At 45.7% G+C, this 23,601-nt stretch overlaps 1 protein-coding gene and 1 pseudogene across 5 annotated transcripts in view; both read left to right on the forward strand.

Annotated features, from left to right (window-relative positions):
* The window catches only part of LIN52 (lin-52 DREAM MuvB core complex component), a 74,754-nt gene extending 67,924 nt beyond the window's left edge, over positions 1–6,830 (forward strand). For 2 of the 5 annotated variants that reach the window (XM_039883774.1, XM_039883773.1), the window contains exon 6: positions 4,772–6,830. In XM_039883774.1, coding sequence (XP_039739708.1) covers positions 4,772–4,887 — 116 coding nt within the window. In that variant the 3' untranslated portion in view covers positions 4,888–6,830. The remainder of the gene's footprint in view (positions 1–4,771) is intronic. The other 3 variants (XM_039883777.1, XM_039883775.1, XM_039883778.1) reach the window with 2 other exon arrangements.
* Positions 6,831–14,558: 7,728 nt separating this feature from the next.
* Positions 14,559–14,677, forward strand: LOC120620038 (uncharacterized; annotated as a pseudogene).
* The last annotated feature ends 8,924 nt before the right edge of the window (positions 14,678–23,601 follow it).

The raw sequence follows: 23,601 nt of genomic DNA on the forward strand, positions 1-23,601 counted from the left end.
AATTTTCCCATCAAGCATCTTGTTTTTTAAATAAACTTCTTGTTTGAAATGAAAGAGATGATTGTACAGTAGCTAACATTGGCTGAATGCCTGCGTGACGTTTGTATTAATCCCATCTTGAACAGATGAGGAAACTGAAGCTTAGAAATATGACTTGGGTGACTTGCCCACAGTGGTAGTTAAGTGTAGGAGCTGGGGTTCAAATCCAAGTCTGTCTAATGCTAAAAGTCGGCTCTTTTCACAATTATGCTGTCTCCTTTGTTTCCTGGCCACTCATATGAGAGTCTCTTAAAGGTAACCTGTTGTTGCTCTTCTGGATGTGAGAGAACCAGCGGAAAGCAACTCTATTCCACCTCACTAATGTTTTTAATTATATCGAGGCACAGAAATATTTAAAGTAGTTTGCATTGAAATTGAAAACCAAACATGAGTTTCTCTGACTTCATTAAAAGTTGCTTAACCTTTACATTGTTCCCTATAGTAAAGCCAAACAGAAATTTTCAGGCAATTGCCTCAAAGTTATAATATAGAAACTCTTTCTGTAATGAAGCCCATATGTCATGAGCAAAAGGTGCAAAGCCCTGGCAGAGAGGGCTGGTCTCATGGAGATTCTGTTAACCAGGGTGCCTCTGGTAATCTCTCATACCTTCACAGGTGAGAAATCAATCTGTACCACTGAATCTTTTTCAACCAGCCACCAGAAAATTTACTGCAGAGAAGGCAGTTTGGGGATAGTCATTGTGGAACGGGAGCCAGAGGCAAGGCTAAATGTAGGATGGAGGAATTGGAGAGTCTAAAGAAGAGATTATATTAAACCACACACCAGCTTCACAGCGAGCAGGATGGAGTCCTCCCTTCAGCCCTGACCTCTCTAAGCATACCCAGGTATTTATAGCTGCCATGAAAGTGACAGCCCTAGGGAGACTACTGAGGGGGTAATAGAAACAGCATAAACCTGGAAGTTGATTGTCTTTTATCTGTTTGCTGTCTTTAAATGTGTACAAGTGGTCCCCTCTCCCACACTCTGCAGCATTTCACATGTTCACCCTATGGTGACAGTCTCTGTTGTAGCTTTCTCAGGTTATGGTCTTGCACTGCATAGGAGAAACCGTAAATCATGGTGACGTGGAGGTCATGCTTCTCTTCTGTACAGCATTCGCTGTGGTGCCCGTTGACCAGTGGATCCCTGTTGACACAGATAGTAGAATGTGGTAGCAGTGTTATCTTCCTGTTGAACCTGTAGTCTTAGAAAATTAATCTGGAATTAGAAAATAGTTAAGAAATTTTATTGGCTCTAGGTAGAACTCTATCTAGCAGTCTTTTCTCTAGGATTGTTTTCTAGCACATTGTGGGAAAAAGAACCAGGAGAGAAGTAAAGAACTGGAAATGCCAAACTGAGGAGCATGTAATCTCATCCTGGCCATTATTTCTAGAATTGTACCAGGCTGTAACTATTGGGAAGAAGAAGGGATGGAACTAGGCAATGGGGAATAAAAATACCTTCTCCGTAATCAAGCCGTAGACATCTCTAAAAGTCTTTCCCTAAAGAGATTTGAAATCCTTGGTGGGAGTTTTTAGTAAAATGCATTTACATATACAGAAAGAGGGTGTGTGTGTGCGTATTGTGCGTGTGTGTGAAGAGAGATGGAGTGAGAGCATTTGGTAGCAGAAGGCTGTCTCCCTACTCCTAATGGGATTTTGTAGCAGCATGTGCGAGTTTGTTTCAGAAGTCAAAAATGAACAGATGTTGGTATAAATTACCTCTGTGTCTGATGTCTTGCAAATTAAAAGCGCGGTTGGCATCACTAAACAATTTCACTAGGTTTAGGGGGGTGCGGTTCGCGGGCGGTGATTACTGTAGCAGGTCGGTAAGAATCTTCACACTGCAGCAGAGCAGGAGAGCAAGGATAAGAAATGAGGAATAAAATAAGGGGTATGTGAATTAATCAGAGATGTTAACATCTCTGATGACAAGCGAACAGGAGGGCACGTGCCCTGGAACAGCCCCTGACCCACAGCAATTTCCCTGTGCACAAAAAGGGGTTGGTGCTTAGGATGTGATTTATGGGGCACAGCCCTCTTTTAGGGAGCAGCTATGTCACAAATTCGTATATCTCCTATATAGGACTGGCGAGTAGGAAAACTTTCTCCCCTCCCATGTAGAAGATGATGTCTTTTGAATTATTTCTACTTTTATGGTGGTTTCCTGCAGTTCTGTGTACCTAGATTAGGTTGAAGAGGGAGGAATGATTGAGTGGAAATGGGGTTGTTAAAAAGGATTGGTTAAATTCAAGGAGAGCTTGCCACTGAGAGACTTCGGGATAGCCACTTATTTTTCCTTTTAAATCCTTTTGATCCCTCGAATAGATTGGCTTCTTTTAAAATTTAAGTCTTAAAATATTGATCACTCTCCCATTTGGGGAAAAACAATAAAGAATTAGGGAATCTGAAAGGCAACAGGCAGAAATAATTACTAAGATCAGTAGAATGCTCCTGGCCCAGGATTTTTGGAACAAAGCTGTGTTCTGCCCAGCAGGGTTTTGTGTTACCCATATCTGGTTTCCAGGAGCACCTGCTTCTAGCCACGTTGCAGGATCATTTGATGTTGCGCTTATGGACCTTAATAAGCACAGAGAGTAGGCAAAAAACCCATCCAGTAGAAATAAGTGACGAGACCCACTCTGGCCAGAAGTATCAGTCATTATCTACAGGATCAGACTGTGGGAAAAGATTCCAAGGCATGGGAGTTTTGAGATTGCTGGCCTCCCTTATCACGGTTTATTCACTCAGGAACTACTCACTGCAAGAGAAGCAGTAGGCTACTTACCCTTCTCTGAAAGGTGTTTCATTAATGGTACCACTATATCAAGCTTGTTCATTGCTGAATATCCAAGAGGGCAGCAGGATAGGTGGCATTTTACAGGTGAAGAAACTGAGGCACAAAGATCTTACCCAGCTCATGGTGTCACTGAGCTGCTATATGATAGAGCTGGAACTTAGACTGAGTTCAAATCCTGTATTCTCTGAAAGGTGTCATGCTGCCTCCCATGGACAAGAAAATTCTTGCTTGGATTTCCTCTAGGGCAGTTAATCCTTGCCCCCACCCCAGTCTCTCCATTAATCTGGCATCATTTCCATCAAAGAAAATGCTTTTTCTTTCTAAATAAGCAAGGTAAATTTAAAAAGAACCTCATAATATAGAGAACGGAGCACCAAGGGCCACTAACAACTCTTACTGTTTGTGGACAGGAAGGAAACTAACTTTGTTGTGATTATACTTTGTTCTAGTTCTTTTGTGTATTATCATTCATACAGCCAACAGTTATTTAGCAGGTCCTAAGTCTAGCACTAGGCTAGAGCTGGTGATATAAGGAATAATAAAACACAGTTTCTGCCCTCCGTTTTTACCCTTCAGCAGAGGAAGACAAATATATAAACAAGTAATTGCAAGTCTTATAAGAACTTTGTATGCATAGGAATTGGCATAAATCCACCAGGCAAGGAACAGTCTGTTTGATATGGGCCAGGGTGGGGTTGTGGGCGCATGAGGCAAGACCCAACACTGGGGCTTCCATTCTAGTTAATGGGGTTTCCTTTCCCTTTGTTAGAGCTCAGAACTTGTAAAAGATGAGGGATGTATTTAGAGTACAGTTACCAAAAGCCTTCCTGCAGTTGCAGCATTCATATTGTTTTATTTCTTTGTTGTACAAATAAACCAGGAACTGTAAGAATTAGGTGGTGGGCGGTGTGGAGTCGGAGCCCATTCGTTTAGCACCATTTGCTCTGGACTAGGGAAGGGCAGCAAGGCGGCCAGGGCAAAGGTCCTTTTCATCCCTGCAAGACACATCTCACTTCTTTGGCCAAGATGAAGATATGTTCTTGGGGCATAGCCTGCTGTGGGTCCACTGCATGGTTCCAGAAGACTTCTAGCCTCCAGGGCAAGCCATAGGAAACTTTCAGCACTGTTAAATCCATTTAAGAGATCTGAAAAGATGATCTTATGGGGGTGAAGATGAAGGGTATATTAGGCTACATATGATTTTTGAGGATTTGCTTAACAAAGCTAAAACGAGGGGCTTCTTGTAATTGAGAAATGTTTTACTTTCATTTCAGAGCCTCATGTATAGGAAAGTAGCTGTGTAAACCCTCTTGTAACTACAGCATTCAAAGATTGATGGTGCTGAAAGTCGGAGAAAGACACATAAACCTTGCCTGGTTATATTAAATATCTAAGGACTGACAATGCCAAGAGAGAGAAGACCAAAGCTCTATAAACCCTACTTTATTACCCCATCTATAGATGAACCGCACTGAGGGAATATAAACCCTGTTAAATTAGAGTATCCAGGGAATACTGCTGCTGAGGATGGGGTAAATGAGCTCTAATTTTTTACCTGAGATTATAATGTCCAGAGACCAAAAACCCAGAAAAAAACTATAATCTTGGTTGGTTTTTAGCCTCTAAGAGCAAACCCCCTGAGACAGTGAATGTGAGTATTAGGTTGCGTTCTTGAGAGAGAGGGGGGCGGTAGTGGGGGTTCCCTGGTGATTTTCTTAAGAGTGGATGATAAAGGCTTCCCTAGTTGACCTGTGTGCACCTTGTTGCATTTACCAACCTCAAAACAGCTTTGTACAGTTTTAGTTGCCAATAGTGGTTTGTTTTTCCCCCTTTTTGGAGGTTAGTGGTGATTGAATCTGTTATGGTCACAACTCTATACAATTTAATTAATCTTCATCTTTAAATTAAATCCTCCTATGATCTCTTTTTCAGATCTTAGGTCTTCATTGATCTTTCATTTGCTTTATGATTCCAGCCAGAGAGATGACACGGGGGAAATTTCTCAACATTCTAGAGAAGCCCAAGAAGTAGCAGCAAGCAGCTCGTGAACAGAATGTCCTGGGTGCTGGAACCATGCTCCTCTCCCAGTGCACCTCACTGCTTCCTGGCGAGAGGCTGGAGGGTGCACCTCCAGGACTGACCCTCTCCTCTGCTCCTGGCACTCTGCACCTCTGAGGACATTCGGCAGCAAGAGAAGAATCTGTTCTACCCAAGGATCAGTGCAGTTATTCAATCAGCTTTCAGACTTTGGCTGTCTCTGCCTCGGATGTTGGTAACCCCAGAGGGGATATCATTCTTGAAGGTCAAAGACCTGCTTTCTCATTTCCAGAAGTGACTCAGGATCTTAACAGTTGGTTTGATTTGATAATGGCATAGTTCATTGTGATGTTGATTGGATGGGTTATTTTGAGTTGTACTTGATCTCTTAGGAAGTATTTATGATGTGAGGAACCCAGAGACCAATTAGATTCTGGACCAGACCCTGCACCATGCAGTTTGACCTCTGAACTCTCCAGTGTATACTAGGTTCCAAGAATCCCTGGCTGGAGAAACCAGAATCTCCTAGAAATGTTTACCTGCTTTTAAAATTCTACACCTCTCATGATAGTCTCATACGCCTGTGCCCTCTGTTCCATACCTCCCTGCCCCTACCATCTGTTCTGACTCCAGGAAAGAGGGTCCCTGTGTGTCAAGTCTCTCCTGGGATTAGCTTGTATAGTGAATGGCCCAGGTTGCACTGGTTTCTAGACCTCAAGACCAATTTAAGGTGACAGAAAGGACTTTTAAATTCTAGCTAATCTGTTACAGATTTAAGTGAGAATGTTAGTATGACCTGAAAGATAGGAAAAGAGGATTGATTGCATGAGTTCCCATTTGATTAAAAACTAGAAACTCTGATTGACCTTAAAAGAATGTGCTATGGAATGGTGGCAATGTTTGGCCCCCCTTGTCCCCTCTCACAGCACATATCAGATATTTCACCCATGTGACAGAAACACACACATGAAAGAGAAAGAGAATTTCCTGACATAAATATAACTTTTATGGAGCTCTTTGCCAATTATCTGTCTCTGTGTTAAAACCGGAAAATCTAGCCCGTGGGTAGTATTGATTACACTTGTTCTCCATATTTTGTCTTATAAGCTAGTCCCCAGACTCTGATGTTTTGAAGGGCACACGGGGTTTCCTAAACTTTATGAAAAGAACATCCATGTAGCAGTAGGGTGATGGTGTTTGGACACAAGGAAAGTTGTGGTCAGTTTTTCGGTCCTGAGCGTCTGTGCTCGGGCGCAGCACTACTGCATTAAGTAACTGGTCCATTAACCATTTTCTGACACTTGTGCCTTGTTTACCATGCTAGAAGTAATGTTGAATTTTTCCCTCATTTGTGCCATTTGACCACCCATGCAATTTTACTTACTGACAAGAGGGAAGAAATTGAACATAAAACACAAAGGATGAATATAAGAAGGAAAACATTCTACTTGGATGTTATATAGAAGGTTAGGCTATAGGCGCTTTGATTTTAAGGTTAAGTTTATTATTGACATTCCTTTATCTTAAATGTGGTTGAAGAGTGTGTGTGCGCACAAAAATAGTGCCATAATATCAAATGCTTCCTTTGCTCTGTTTTTGAGAGTTGATGACTTCAAAAGGGGAAATAGAGAAATATATGGAGGCTATTGGGATACCTCCCCAGAACCAACTCAGGTCTGTAACCCGAAGCGACGTAGTTGGTTTTTGGTCTGCTTTGGCCTCTTGCATTTACTGTCATCTTATTCACCAGCACTTAATGTAAGTACATGTTTTAGAATTGCAATATTTATTGGTTTTATATTTGTCGTCTCAGAAATGTTAATAATGTGTTTTTATATTGATAATATAAATTTATGTACAATGTGTGCATGTATGTATTTCAGGGTGTTAGAGGATTGTACTTTGTATGTGATGGTTTCTATGTCGTCATAATAAATATGTCCCTTTTACAGGAGAGTGCGTTTTTTTCCTCAAAGTGCTAAGTTGCATGTTTAAAGCATAGACCTCATCAGGAAGTGCAACTTGACAAATAATGACAAATAATCCACTGTCTTCCCCTCCGTATCACAGTGGTGTGGATGCTGTGGGCGTTATGGTCACCTACTACGTGATCTCCCAGCTCCCAGGCGATCCTGTCTGCCATCCAGCTCATTACTGCTCAATTCCCTAACATAGCATTTAAAAACTTTAATACCTTTCCATGTGTACTGCTGAAGTCTGGGTATCTTATGCTGGCATCTAAACTCTCTACATGCAATCCTAATCGACCCCCCAGTTCCTCATTTGAGTGCCTTTGCGAATGCTTTTGAGTTCCTAGAGTCTCGCATCGCTTTTACACAGTATCGAACTTACCCTTTCTATAAACCCCTGATGAGCTGGAAATAATCCTGCTCCCTACATTCCTATAACCTTTACGTACAGCCTCCTTACCACACTCCGCCTTATACTGAAGTGATCCGAGTCTTTATCTTATCGCCCTATTAAATTATAAGCTCCTCAAGGTTATGGCTATCTCCTACACAGCTAGTTCTTTTACAGCGTCTTCTTCGAACTGGGAGTTCAAAACCTATCTATCTACTTGCAGACTTCCAGTTAAACATAATGGATTGAAAAGAAATGTTGCTCTGCCACCTACTAACACTCTTCTGAGTTCCTTTTCAACTCTGTTCAAGAACTAGAGAAGAGGAAGTATAGGTCAGTACTGTCACCCATTGACAAAACTATCAACGCCTTTTTAGAAAAAAAGTTCCATTTTAAGGAAAGCAAATTGCTAAGCATCATGGGCTCATCCCTGATTTCCAAGAAAACACCTGGGTGGACAGTAGGTTTCTGTGATCTAGGAAAGCAAAGCATGGCTGGCTGGCTGGCTGCCTGACTAAAAAGGGACAGTATGTGGATATTCTGTTCTAAATCTTTGGAGGCTACTTTTCCAATAAATAATTATTATTCGCCCACAGGTTCGTCTTCCCTTTCCCTCGGCCATTCTGAATACCATCCGTGTAACGCATCTGTTGGCTGGGAGCTGCACTGTCCTGAGAAGCGGAGTGCTGGTGTCGGGAGGCCCATTTTCAAGTTCTTACTCAAGATCTTTTCTCACCAGCAGTCTCATTACTTCTTGCTCACTTCAGTCTCTCAGTTTTAGGCCTCTGCTACTTTTTTGGCTTTCCTTCCATTATTTGAGCACTAAAAGTTCACAGGGTGTCAATTGCATTGATATCACAATGCCATCATTAATTTTTCTTTACTTTTTTGTTACCCACTTATCATACTCTTTAATGGACACTTGTTAACTGCTCCTTGTTTTTGGTTCTCCAGTTACAGCTTATTGTAGCTCTCCTGTCTTCTAGGCAATGAAAACGAAGCTGGTAAAAGTCATTCCATTGCCGCTGTGGCTTCCCAAGAGTGTTCGGACTTCCACAGGAGCTTTGTAAAAGCCTGGATCATTTCTGATGGGATGCTCTGGTCCTTTCTGTTCCCTCCAGGATTAAGGCATCACAAGAAGGTAAACAGGCAGAGCAGGAAGGAAGGAGATGGGCAGATGGGCCATGGTGGATGGTCCCAGCAGTCAGATAACATGGTTTCTTACCAGCTCTCAACTTCTGCACAAACTCCATCTCCAAGCCTTTGTTTATGTTCTCCAGTTTCTGTTTTCATCATCCTTTGAGAGCTACAAGACTACCTAACCCTTACATGGGCTTTATTTTACCAGTGGGCCTTAAAACCCCTACCCCCAGAGAGGGGGCAAACAGTGGTCTCTGCAAGTTTCTAAATTCTGACCATAACTGACTTTTCCTGTCTGTTTAGGTTTGGGGGCACATTGGGGGTGTGTCCCTGACTACGCCTATAGAAGCCACTGGCCTTCCCACCCTTTGCCCAGCACTGTTTCTTCATGAGCAGGGGTGTTTGGGGGTTTTAGGTGGCACCAGGTGCACACATGAGGCTCCTGGTTGTCGCAAGTGCTGGCAGAGCCTGTTAATTAGCACATGAACACCCCTATGCTCCATTAGCCAGGCCAGGCATTCGGAACCTTCCCCTCCTGTGGGCCCCTTCCTCCTAATGAGAGCTGGAAGAAGGGCCCTCACAAAACACTGCCTCAGAATAATATTCTGCTTTGTCCCCACCAGTAACCCGGGCTGACAGGATCACTCTGTCCGTTTCTCTTCTAATTAGCACAATTCCAGCATGGCCTGAGCCAGCAAATGGAGAAAAGCGATCAAAAGCGATCGGACAACCGTACCGAATCACAAACACAAAGAGGGCCATTCCCTGTAATTAGGTGAGACAATTCCTCAGTCTTTTCTCGGCTGGAGTTTGCTGCTAAGACTCTTGCTGTTTGGGTCCCAGCAACACAAGTTACATGTCTCCCTGGGACACTAATAAGCCCCAAATTGTCTTCCGCTTCACACAACTCTAACCAGAGGATGGATTGGGGAGGAGGGTGGGGCACAGCGAGGGGACAGGGTCTCTAAACAAGCAGCTGCTTCAAAGTTTCCCCAACTCTTTAAGTAGCAGACACTGGGGCCGTGGGCAGTGAGGGAAGAGAGGCAGTTGGCTCTAGAGAATTGCTCTGGGCTCAGCTCCTGAGCTGGAGTCTGAAGCGCTGAGAATTCCTGACCCTCAGGAAGTATCCCACTCTCTGCTACTTGCCTCATCCTATGCATTCCCCACCTTCTGCCTCTATTGTTCCCTTTTGGTGTCTTCATCCCTTCTACCTGTCCACAATGGTGGCATCATGGGCACCTGTAACTGGCACCATCCTGGAACTACACCAAAGCCCTATATAACTGTAGTTGCAGTCTCAAGGATAGCACACACATAAATTCTCCTCTCAAAGAGCTCGTGACCTGGAAGGGGCCCTCACTTCCAGCACCTACCACCTCTGTGTCTCTTTCTCTTCCTCAGCGCCTGCCTACTATCCTGGTTCTCCCTTCTGGAAGATCCCTGTTTTTTAAAATACCAAAGTGAGCCAGAGCAAGAAGCCACAACTGGCCACACTCCATGTGATTCAGAGGTTGACCATTAATAAACAGAAATAGCTCCCCCAGGATTGGAGCCCATTACAGGGATTACTGGGGGTGATCTAGCCATGAACTTGGTCATAGCCAGGGACAAAGGAATGCAGGGGGAGAGTGGCAGCTGGAATCTCAATTAAACTCAAGCTCAGGCCAAGTTAGACTCACATGTTTTCTTCTTTATCCTGTCCTCTGCTTTCTGTTTTGATCTACACTTGATGCTTCTGAAAGTCACCTCCAGTTCCAGAAAACAATCAATTATCTAGAATCTAAGAGCCAGATAACTCAAGTAATCAGTTGCTTTGTTGTTTTTCCATCTTCCTGAGGTGTATCCGAGACATGGAGAGGTAATGATAAGATTTGACGTTTTAAATAACTTTTGGGAGATGTCAAAGAATTGATCCAAATTTGTTCAGTTTCCTACAGTTGTTTATTATTATTATTATTATTATTATTATTAATTATAAACAGAACTTAGAACAGTACCTGGCACACAATAGGTGCTTAATAAGAATTTGTTGAAAAGAAGAATGAACCATGCATGATCCTTAGTGTTCATAGCCGTGTTGCTAGTCTAAGGTATAGATAGTAAGAGCCTGGATTTTGAGAGAGAGGCAGGGATGGGCTCGTGCAAGTCACTTCTATCTGAGCCCCAGTATCCTCAGGACATTTTCTACTTCAAAGAAGCAGCTGATCATTATGGATAAGGGCAGAGACCCTGATGTCAGGCTGCCTGGGTCCAAATTCTGTTTCTGCCATGTACTAGCTATGCTTCTTTGGGTAAATTGCTTAACTCCTCTGTGCCTTAGTTTACCCATCTATGGAGTGGGTCCAATAATAGCACCTAAATTCTAGGGTAGCTGTAGAGATTAAATTAGTACTTGCAAATGTTTAGAACAGTACATAATGTATCTTACCCATTATATAACTACTTGATGGACATATCTTTAAAATTGGATCCAGTGTAGAATTTTTTATTATACTCACTTGTTAAAAATTGGTAATCCTTACAGGGAATATATGATAACTTTGGTTACCTTGAATAGTCGGTTAAACAGAGCACCCATTTCTCTAACCCTTCAGGAGAGCTGACAGTTTACTGAACACCTCTCCTGCCTCTGTCCTTCCACCCTCTGAGGCACCCCTTGCCAGCATGGACACTCAGCAAAATCCACCGTCAATGGCACTGAAGACCATTTGTTGCTAATAAGCAAGGGAGAGAAAGGTGTTCTTTGTGACACTGGCAGATTTCTGAGCTGATTCTGAGCCTGGCAGAAGCCTCACATTGTGCTTCGCTAGCCTTGGTAGTGCTAATATTTTCGGAACATCCGAGAGCTATTCCAGTCATTGCACAGGAATGCTCTTCCTGTTTTGCTCTATCCTTCCCTTCTCCTCTCCCTCCCAACCCCCCACCGCCCCCATCTTCTAGATGCGCCTTTCCAGGGCAGGGTCCACCGGCGCCTGGGCTCCCCCAGCAGCCTCCTCTTGGCTTTGCCCTCTGTAGGAGCCCATGGACAGCAGCCTGATCGGACTCTGCAGCCTGGGGCCTCAGGGTCAAGCAGGGCTGAAGGTCACATCCCAGGGCCTTCCCAAATGCAGCGAAGCCCCAGGAGCCAGCGGCTCCACACAAAGGAGCAGCTGAGAAGAGTCAAATTGGAAAAGTCAGTGACTTGAGGCTGAGTGGAAGTGAGAAGCACTGGCTGCGGCTGCCGGGGAAATCTTGGGCAGGGCCGCAAGGGATGTATGGGGTCGGAACTAGAAATGGGGTGGCTCATGGGAAGGCGAGCTCCCAAGAACTTCTTCCTTGGCGACCTGCTCCCTTCCATCCGTCTCTGCTGCTGTTGCTTCCACCTTCTTACCACTCACCCTCATCCCTTGCTTCACTCACAGTCCCACTTACCCCAAACCGGAACCTAGTTATATGTTCCTTGAACATATAACTATCATGTAAATTATGGGACATTCACATAGGAGACTATTATACCGCCACTTAGTATGTTTGCAGAGACGTTACAATGTCACAGAAAAAAAGGTTTGTCATAAGAGTAAGTAAAAATAGCAAGATGTAAAATTTTAAATGTGTGGGGTAAATAAATGAGCAGGAAATGGACCAAGGTGGTAATAGTGCTTGCTGCCTGGTTGGAGAATTATAGGTAATTTTTGTTTTCCTCTCCTTTTTCCAAATTCTACAGAATCATGTATTACTTCTATAATATAGGGAGAAAAAAGCCTCTGGACCTGGGTTCAGGTGCACAGAGCTTAAGATGCCTGGCCTACCAACCCAACCTAGAAACATCATATACATATTACACACACACGCCACACATTACTACTAAAACACACACATTAACACACACACAATACCACAGACACACACACACAGAGTTGATGACATTTGTTTATTACAATGAAATTTGTTCTTGTGTATGAAAATGTCTGTCTATACCTCTTAAGATTTACTTAGCACCTATTAAGCATCCAGCCCTGCCCTAGTTCCCATCACATGTAATGTGGATGAAATGACTTGTGCCCTAACCACACCTAGTCCCATGAGCTACCACTCTACAGAGCCTTTGCTCTGGAACAGAAAAGTGTTTGCTCAGTGGATGTTCGGTCAGTGTTACAAAAGAGCTCTTTTTCCTCTGTCCGTCCCTACACTGAGAAAAATAACCTCACCTAATTTTGCGGTAGACTCTTAAAGCTGAACTTCCCCAGCTCTGGGGCATGTCAGACATTATTTCAGATGTCGTGTCTGTGAGAGGTTCCCTCGCTGCTTTCTTCCTGCTCACCTTCCCCTTCCCAATTGGAGAGAAGGAAAAAGAGAGGAGTTATTATGGGTCAGGAGTAGGAATGGGTCAGGACAGAGTCTGGACTGGTGCTCATTTTGTCATCACAGAGAGCCAGACAGAGGCACTGCACCATCAGGAAAGGAAATGAAGTGCCTGCCGTGCAAGTTGGGATCTGAAGGACTAGGAGGTGGTTCTCACCTTTATTGAGAGACAAGTGTGTACATAAAGTCAGTTTCCCTGCGAGATGAGAAGAAGAGATGAAAGCATCAAGGCCAGATAACATATGAAAATCGTGGAAAGAAGGGACTCCGTCCCCAAGAAAATGACTTGTCCATCCCAGCTCCCAGTGCCTGAAACACGCAAGCCCAGGCATCTGACTAGGCCTTGGAGGGTCCTGAGGAGGCTTGCTCCACATTTCCCTTCAGCAGAAATAGATGTCATGAGAAGTAAGAAAAATTCGGTGCCTGCCACACCCTGCTCCCTCTTCTACTTCGCTGGTATGTGTACTTGTCCACCCTGTTTCCCAAAGAGGCACGACTTTCTGTCCAGCTTGAGATAGCAAAACAGAGGGAAAATGTCAGCCATGCGCAGCCCTGAATCCTGCCTGACCATTACCTTAGCTGTGACGCTTTGGCCAGAGGAGCTGGGGCGGCCAGATCTGATCAGCCCTCCAAAGGAGAGAGGAACACTCCAGAACAGACAGCTGAAGCCGTTGTTACAACACGAGCATCACAGGGCAGGCGACACTTTACAACATCACCAAAGATTGATGCAAATTGGTTTGGTTCTGACCCTGTCACACCAGGAAGGATAATGATTCCAGCAGCGCCGGGCACAGAGGTGGGTGGGGGAGTGCAGCGTGAAGACTGGCGTCTCACTTTGCATCTTCATTAATGATCTGAAAGACGGGTAAACAGCATGCTAATGAAACCTGCAGATGATTGGTGTTACAAACCCCAGAGAGGACAGAGAAATAGCACAGCGAGACCCAGATCACTTAGAAATATGGGCAGGAGATTGTCAAATGAGATTCGTCCTAGGAAAATGAAAGTCGACGTGTCAGGAAGGAATGATGAAAGTGCCTCTGGGTGGGGGCCTACAAACCTGGAAAGCAGAGATGGGTGGCAGAATCAGGAGGCTGAGTGAGGGGATAAGGTTTGAGATGTGTTGGGGGAGTCAGAGAAGCTGGCCTTGAGAACCCGGGGTACAAATGCCCAGTGCATTTCTGGCAGGACTGACTGCAGCCAGAAGACTGGAGCTGAGCTATGGGGCCAACAGTGTGCAGCCCGGGCGCCAAGCAAGTTTCTCCAACTGACTGGCCTGTGGTAGCTCCTGGCTGGGCTCTGCCTTCACAGCCACAGGCTGTGCATATTTGCATTTGTCACTGGGGCTAAAAATGCCATTTTGACCAGAATTACTAAAATGGAAAAAGCTAAAACACATTTGTAAAACTTTGCCCCAAATTATTGGAGAAGGCTATTCAAGAGCAGGGGAAAGAAAAAGTTTTTTCCCATTTTCAGTAGTTTTCCATTCAATTAACATTGCTTGGATGTATAACTCATTTACATTAAGTGCACAAATCTTAAGTACATACAGCTCAATGCCTTTTTTAATGATATTTTTTCCTTGAGTAAATCACTTGACCTCACTAAGCCTTGGTTTTCTTGTCTAAAATGGGCCTAACAGCAGGACATATCTCATAGCTGTATGGTACAGAATAAATGAGAACATGTAAGGCCCCTAGGACATAGGGCTCAGATGTGGGTAATTATTATTACTATTTAATACCCTCTAATTTTATTCCTTAAGCTTTACTCTTAACTCCCCAAGTAAATTATAAACTTCTTGAAGTCAAGGACTGTGTTAAAATTCTTTTTCAAAGTCTATGGCCATGCTACCCTGAACGTGCCCGATCTCGTCTGATCTTGGAAACTAAGCAGGGTCGGGCCTGGTTAGTATTTGGATGGGAGACCACCTAGGAATACCAGGTGTTGTAGGTCCTAAAAATTTTTAAAAAAAAAAATTCTTTTTCAGTGCACAAATGCTGAAAAAAAATCCTTGCTTGATGGATCGATAAGCTAGTATTTTCTGTTAATATAAATAAATTTTCTTCCTACCCAGCTCAGATCTACTTTCAATGAAATCTCTTTAACATGAAACAAAACCAACTGACCAAACAGAACCAAACCAGGTAGAATCCTGATATCGCAGTTTTTTTGAGACACGACATTCCCTACAAGATTGTGCTAACAAGACATATGCTGTCTGATGAAATCTTAGGCCTAAGGAAAGGAACTCAGCCTGATGATTAAAAGCCGAACTTTTCAGTCCAATCAAGTTTGAATTAGGGTGACTAACCATCCAGTTTGCTCAGGACTTAGGGAGTTCCCAGGACAAAGGACAGTCCTGCTAATGGGATGGTTGGTCACTCTCCTTTGAATCCAGGCTCTGCTACTTAATAGCCTTGTGGCCTCGGGTAGGATTCTTAGCCTTGTTGAACTTGGTTTTCTCTTCAGTATGGGGGAAAATACCAACTTCACCAGGTTGTTGGAAGGATCAGATGAGGTATCATTTGATCGTATTTTGTAATGTATTTGACATGTAATAAATAAATGCTCGATAAATGTTGACATAAACTGTCAGAATCCATGTAAGTAAGGTTCAAAAACAAGCACAAACTAATCTATGATGAAAGAAGTCAAAATAGTGGTTACCTTTTAGGGGGACTGACTGGGAAGGAACTAGAGGGAGCCTTCTTCAGAACTGGGAATGTTCTAGTGTGCAAATACTGAGTTTTATAGTCTATTTGAAGCACATATGATATTTGGGTTATACTAAAAGCACTTTACTTAACCCTGTTTGTTATGTAAATAAAAGCAGAAGGAAAAAGGAGAAATGTAAAATAATTTATTTTCCATGAGATGAATTATAATAAAAGTCCACCAGGACTTTTAGTTGTGCTTGCTTCTTCCTTATGTATACTCCACCCTAAAAACCCTATATTCACCTGTTCTCCCAGCCTCCGTCCCTGTAGGTACACTTTGAAGTTCATTGTCATCATGGCTTTGATTTGAGAGCCATGTTGTGGTTCTTCACTTGGCTCTCTCCCTGCCTCTTTCTTTTCTTGTATGAGCTACTCTCCTCTCCACAGCCCACAATTCCCCAGGGAGACTTTCAAAGCTGACTCCCCTCCCCTACCTCAAAGCTTTATCTCTGGGAAGGTGGAGTCACCAAGTCTTTGTGACCTTCAGGGATACATAGTCTTTGTTCATTCCACTTCTAAGTATATACCCAAAAGAAACGAGTGCCGACGTCCACCAAAAGACGCATGCAAGAATGTTGATAGCAATTTTATTCATGTGAGTCAAAAACTGGCAAAAACCCAAATGTCCATCCACAGGAGAAGGGATATATCAGTGTTCATATAGTCATTCAATGAAATGCCAGTCAGAAATAAAGAAGAAACTACTGTACTGCTTCACACAACAACATGACGAATCTCACAAAAAAGAATGAGAGAGTTAAGGTCGGCCCAGAAGTGCCTACTGTATGATTGCATTGAAATTCTAGACAGGTGACACTGATCTAGGGTGATAGATGTCAGAATAGTGGTTATCTTGGGGTATTGACTGGGAAGGCTCACAAGGAGCCTCTTGGGGTATAGGAAACTATCGTGATCCGAGTGGTGGTTACAGAGGAGTAGATGTGTGTGAGTGCATGTGTAAATGTTCATCTAGTTGTACGATAAATAGTTGTGCAACTTCCTGTATTTACGCTACACTTCAATTAGAATAAAAGAACTTAGAGGAGACTGATGAAAGCTACCACAGCCCCATGGAGGCAATTTAGGGCAATAACAGAATTAGAAGCTCCTAGACTCACCCTAGCTTCCAGCTATGGAGTCAGAAGGAAGGATAGAGGAGGTTTGACATGTTCCTTTGGTAGCTACCTTCCGTGCTCCACCAGCGGCTGAGCCTACGGGCCGGGGGGCCCCGTTCTGGGCTGTCACTGTGTGACCTTATGGGGAAGAGCTCTCAGCCAAACTCCAGGGGCCCCAGACCTTGCTTGGGCTCTCTTGGGAGGCAGCATCATTCTCTATCCACCTCTCTGTGAATTCAGCCCTGAGACTGGGCTGTTCCAGGGCCAGGATGTGGCCTGTGCTTCCCTGTTTCTCCAGAACCTGACACATCATAGGTACTCAGTACACAGTTGTCAAATCGATGCCAGTCATCTAAGACATTAAGTTCTTCTTTAGCTGGAGCTGACCCTTGATCTCAAAGCCAAAGATGTGCTTTCTGACTGATGGGTCATTCAGGTGCTCCTTCCTAAAAGAACTGGCATCCCAGATGAGCTACTGGCATCTCTAACGTGCTTCTCTCCCTGCCTGTAGTTCAACCAGAGTCGTTCTGCCTATGAACTCAGATTTCAAGATAGATTTCACATATATGTGTGTGTGTGTGTGTGTGTGTATCTATCTATCTATCTATCTATCTATCTATCTATCTATCTATCTATCTACGCGTCTATATATATATAGTACTATTGCTTTTTAATTTTAAAATACTTTTTAAAAAGGCAATAAATACAAACCATATTTAAAATGAGCAGATTGTGAAAAATGTATCTTCCCATCCCCTGACCCTCAAGCCACTACATACCGGCTTGTGGGATCTACACCCTGTCCTACATCTTGCTTTTATGTATCATTTAATACATTTGCTAATTGCCCCCTAAAGCGGCGGTAACAATGAGGTCTTTTCTCTACGCCCTCAACAGTGTTATCAGGCTGCAGGTTTCCTGGCACAGTAACGGTGGCTCCTCTTGCCTCTCCACCACCCCTCCCGCCCACTTACCTTCTGTCACTCCTTCCTGCTGCCAAGACTGGTTAACATTTACCTGAGCGTTCGCCAGGCCCCCAGGTACTGATCTAATTCCCTTACTTCGATGTCTCATGGACTTTTCACGACAATCTCGTGAGGTAGGGACTATTATTTCCATTTTATAGATGAGAAGCCGGAGGCTTAAAGATGAACTCACTCATTCATGGTCACCTAGCTGGTTAGTAGTGGAGCTGGGATTCAACCCCAGGTCTATCTCACTCCAAAGCCTATGCTCTTTACCAATAGGCTTCCCCACACACCGCCCTCCCCCTGCCCATACCCCCTTCCATGGACACCAGGCGTTCCCCCTCCATGCTAATTGCCCCCACCTCTCTTCAGCCTTTGCCTCCATGCCAGAAGCCCTCCATTCCTGCTCGCTCACTCCTTCCTTGGGTGAGGGCGCACACCTCCATCCCTGACCCTCCTCCTTCGCTCCCTTGGTTTCCTCTATCCTTGGCCTCAGACTGCCCCACCTGCTGGGTCAGCCCAGGTGATCACCTCAGCCTCCAGGGCTGGGGAGGGAGAAACAACGGCTTCCGTCACCTGACCCTACTCAGCCAATTCACGAAGACAAGATGTCAAGTTAATGAGCCTGTGGGCCTCTAATTAGCTGTCAATTACCTCAAATTAATCAACTCCTCGCCTAATTAAGCATTATCGGCAGGTGGGCACAAAGCAGACCATTGTGTGGGAGCCATGAGAAAAGCTGGGCTGGCAAACTTGGTTAGGATCAGCGCTGTGCACCTCACCCGCTTCCCCACCGCGCTCAGCTTCCAGCCCGGCTGAGGGTCCCTGAGGCCTTCTGCCCACCACCGTCCTTAGACACAGGACCCCGTGGACCTCCTGGGCAGCTGGGTGGACTTCACCTCTTGGGAGGGAGGTGCAGAACCTGGAGGCAAGTGGGACAACTGTGGGGAAGTGGGCAGTGGGAACCATGCGGCCAGGCGGCAGAAGGCCATGGCGAAGGGGAGGGCTTCAAGTTGGGGAGACCAGCTCCTGGCACTTGTTGGAGCCAGGCGGGAGCTCAACTGGCAGAGTAGAGGCCATGTCGTGCCTGGGAGGTCAGGCCTGTGTGGACAGGCAGAGCTGGCTTCCTTTCCTGGCCCTGCCATTCGTGAGTTCTGTGACCCCGGGAAGTGACTGCACTTCTTTGAGTCACAGTTTCCATCTCTGAAATACGTGAGAATAATATTTTAAAGAGACCTTATTGGGTCTTTGTGGAGATTAAATGAGATTATGCCTGTGAAGCACCTGCCACATCTTAACTGCCCAATGGATTTACTAGTAGTGATGGTAGATGGATACTCAGGGGTGCCTCACCTAAGCACCACTGAAACTATGTAATGTGTCCCCAAACTCTCAGTCCCTGGCAGCCTCCAGGCTGCAGTGCACCCCTGGAAAATGTGAGTGGCTGTCTAGGACATGACACGTACTGGATGCTATAAAGTCCTAGCTACAACCTCTTCTCTACCCCTCCCATCTCCGGCACCTTTGAGGGCACAGGGCTTGTATATCCCTCTCCACTCATACAAAGGGTCCTTGGTGCCATATGGAGGTGCCAGATGAGGCAACCACATGTCTCTAACCACCAGGAAGAAGAGGGCAAATGAGGGCTCCTCACTCTTGGGGCTGCAGAGTCTAAACAAGAGTTCATGTCCCCAAACTGCGGACCTGGAGGCTGAACAGGGTGCCCACTCTCTTGGCACAAGGTGGGATGAGGCTGGGGACCAGCTGGGTAGACCTGTGCCCCCACTGATGGTCAAATGCCACCACGCCCATGCTAGTTTCGTCTCTTCTCCCCACCCCAACCACCCCTTGTAATCAACCTGCCAAATTTCTCTTTCATACTCCTTACCTTGACCCTTGCACAGGTTATCCTCTCCCTGCCTCCTGGGGCAATGGAGGTTCTCAGCCTCCCCTCTGAAAGCTTGGAAACATCTTACCCCTCCCTAGTTAAATCTCTCAGTCATTTAGCAAACAGATCTTGTGCCTACAGCTCACAATGTAAAAGGGAGATGGTTGGGCAAACATTACCAGTCATTAAAGCATGCCCTGGAGGTGTGGGAACAGAAGGGAGCTAGGATTCGCTAAGTACCTACTGCGTGCTGGCAGAAGTGGCAGAGTTGGATGTGGACATTGGTCCTTCTGACTCCTGTCCACCACGAGAGATCAGGTCTTTGCCTGGGGTTGGGAAGATGGGGATGTGGGGGAAGGTGCAGGTGAATGCTGCCTCCACTTGGGGCTTGGGCAGGTGAGGCCTCTCAGGGAAAAGGAAGCTTTCACGCATTCCAGGCAGAGGGAACAGCATACGTGAAGGCTCAGAGACATGCAGAGGACATGGAAAGTTTAATAAATGCAGAATATTTTCTGACTACGCTATCAGCACCACAGCAGAAGACGGTGCTTGCTGCTCAGTGAACAGGGTGGGATCTCAGAGGACCTTCAACATTATGCCAAGAAACACACTTTTCCAGTAGGGATTTGGGGAACTTTGGAAGACTTGTCTAAGCTCTGACCTCTCCCGGGGGAGCTGAATTCCACAGGGATCGAATCTATGATTTAACCAAAAGCTGCTGGGGTGGATCCAGAAGGAGGTAAGCGGGGGTGGGGAGTGGGGCCTTCTTAAATCTGTGAAATCATACCATTCTGTGGTCTGCCTCCCAGGAGATAGATCTGCTTTTCTCTCTTTTGTACCCAAAGCACCTAGACTGGTGCCGAGTGCAGAGCAAGGCTTGTGAAGTACCTGTGGAAGGTAGTTTTTCATTATTACATACCAACGTGTACATGGACACACACACCTGCTTTAAGCCCAGGCTTGTTTATCCCTCTGGAAAGTTTGGAGCTGAGACAAAGAATTTCATCTGGGCTCGAATGGAGGATACATGAGTCTAGGAGGTGAGGGGCAGCCTTGGGACACAGGAGCTCAGACAGCCAGGCTGCGGGGAGGAGAAGGAAGCAGCACTCAGTCCAACGGAGAGAAGCCGTGGTTTCCATTTTTCTGGGGCCCAACCTGTCCCAGATCCCACAAGGCCCCCGCATCCTGCGGTCCTGCATTCCTTTCTTACTTAAGTCCAGGTATCTGTGCCTGCATCCTACCTAGAACCCCCCCACCCCAAAGTACCCTGACACACACTGGTCTGCAACAGCCCCAGCCCTCCCGGCAGAAAGGCATCTTACAGGCCAGCCAGGCCGGTGGTTCCCGTAGAACTGCAGGAGCACCCAGCTCCAGGGCCACCCTCACAGCGTTGGCGCTGGTGGGTGATTTTATTACACAAACAGTGCAGGGGCCCAATAACTGAGAGATTCAATGAATACATTAGACTTGTACATACTGTCATGTTGAATGAATTATGTATCAAGATAGATAATGCCTACACACAGTTTTTAGAACTAAACTAACATGAAGGAGCATAGAGGAAAATGTAGGCTTCCTTCTTACTTACCCCTGCTTTACAGCCTTCTGGTTCGCTTTCCAGCAACCAACCATTAACCAGTTTTTCAGATGCCCTTCCGGAGATTAAAAAATAGTTTATATACAAATCTTTTATTTTTCACAAGTGGAAATAAAATATACTGTTCTGAAATCTTCCTTTTCATGTTATAGTCTTGGAGATTGTCCCAGGTCAGAATGTGTGATAACAGAGGCATAGTATTCCATTGCATGAATGTGTACTTTTTTCGTTTTAAAATTATGTAAAATCATCACAGGCAAGAGAGGCCTAAGAAGACATGATGCCGCTAAATGTCATGTGAGATCCTGGGTGGGATCTTGGAACAGAAAATAGGACACTGAGTAAAAATTAAGGAAATCTGAATAAAGCACAGACTTTAGTTAGTAATAACGTATCAATCTCGATTCATTAATTGTGACAAATATACCATACGAATATCAGATGTTAATAATAGGAGAATTTGGGTGGAGGGTATATGAGAAATCTGTGCCATCTTCACAATTTTTTTTGTACATTTAAAACTGTTCTAAAATAATGTTTATTTTAAAGTATTTTTAAAAAACATAATGTCGAGATTAATACAGTATCACTTCGTGGAAAAACATTGCTGAGCGCCTACTAGTTTGGGGTCATTACACAGATTCCTCAGTCCAATGGGAGAAGTGCAGGTACTTCCCAGGGGGAATCTGTGAATTGTTTTACATGTATAAGGATTGTTCAGATTGAAAGTTGGAACCACCGACCTAGCCCCACCTGTCGATTTATCAGGAGAAAACTGAGGCTAGAAAAGGGAATGACTCGTGCCTGGTCACAGACTCTCATCTCGGGGTCTTCTAAGCCTCCCTCCACACTAGCTGGTCAGCATTCGCTGCCCACCCAGGGCAAATACTCCTGGGCTCCCGCTGGGTCAGCAGCGGGTTCAGGACGTCCCATGATGGGCTCCCCTCCTGGCAGGTATTTTCATTTTAACAGGCTGACGTACAACCTAAAGGAAAGCCGCTCTGAGGATGGAGTCAGGCATTCGTTAGGAGGGAAACCTTCTAGAACAGGCATCCCTCTCCTTGATGCCTGGCAGACGTTAGGAGGGAAACCTTCTAGAACAGGCATCCCTCTCCTTGATGCCTGGCAGACGGCACAGACTCGGGCGCCCTTCCCGGAGGTGGGCTATCCAAGCCTGCACCACTAGAGGGAGCGGGGAGCGGCCTTGCAGCTCTCCGCGGCTCCTCCCGAACGCCCACCCTGAGAGGTTCCTGCAAAACAGGTCCCTTCCAGTGTTTAGGCCCCAAACCCGATCCCTATGTGCCCTCGAATCTGGGGAGGAGCCTGGCACCCTGAACTCCATCCAGGCGCCGATGCTGCGGTCCCCTGCCCAGCCCTACCCTGTGAAAACCCTGCCGAACTATGTCATTTCACAAATTAGGACACAGAGAAACTAACAGCTGTGCACTGGGTCGCACAGCTAATGCAAGGCAGAACCAGAAATCCAGGAGGGGCATGGTCTGGACCTCCAGGCCTCAGGGGTTCTCCCTCAGAGGGTCTCATTGTAGCTTTCTATTCAGAAGGGGAAACCGAGGCACAGGGCAATGCTAGGATATATTGTATGTGGGTGGCCCCGACCACCAAGCTTTGGCAGGAGGCCAAGGCTAGGAGGCCAGCCCCTTGACAGATGATCACAGCAGGAGAGCCTGTAGAGGGGTAGAGGGTGCCAGCCTGCTGAATGGGGGAGCTGCTGCTGACTCGCCTGGAGATGGGTGACAGCTGCAGCCTCTGGTGGGAGGCCAGAGGCTCCACACACAAATAACTTTCACTCACTGCCCAAGAGCTAATCCCATTACTCTGCATGGACCCTCTGGGACCACCCTCCATAGCACTCCCTAATCCCTTGCCTCCCTCTGGGAGTGGTACAAGGCCTTCCTCACCCACCCCTGCCAGCCGGTCACATGCAGACCTCACCTCCTCCCCACCCCCATCAGCCACCTGTGTCCACCCATGCCCAACTCCTGGGGCCTCAAAGGGACTCCCGGGAGGGCTGGAGATCCAACTCCTTCACCCACCTCCCCTGCCAGCCCTGTCCCTATTTGCCAGTCCCCAAGTCACTTTCCCAAAATGGCCTCCTGTCCAGGCTTTATGAGCCTTTCTAAGCAGGCTTAGGTGTTCATTTTTGTTGAAGGAATCATCAGGAGAAATCTTGGATCTACAGTATTTTCACTTGTCAGATGGAGACAATAGTGCCCACTTTGTGCCTTGTTCTGATGACACAATGAAATTCTATATAGCAAGTGTTCGGCGCAGCACCTGGCACGGAGGGAACGCTCCAAGGTGTCAGTTACTGATGTAATTATCATCAGTGGGACAGACATGTTAGATATGCAAAAGGAGTGGATTTATTCTGTGTTACCAAGAACGCGGCCCCACGGCTTGGACAGGGGAGTTAGAGGGGGCGGATTTGGGTGACATACAGAGTCCTCGGCTAGTGATGGGAGCCGCTGAGTACACGCTGAGTGGCTTCCGCTGCGCCAAGTTCTTAAGCCTCCCCAACCCCTCGTGAGGTAGATGCCAGCAACACCCATTTTGCAGATTGGAAATGAAGCC

Source organism: Pteropus medius, unplaced genomic scaffold, assembly GCF_902729225.1.
Source record: "Pteropus medius unplaced genomic scaffold, Ma_sr-lr_union100, whole genome shotgun sequence".
NCBI lineage: Eukaryota > Metazoa > Chordata > Mammalia > Chiroptera > Pteropodidae > Pteropus > Pteropus medius.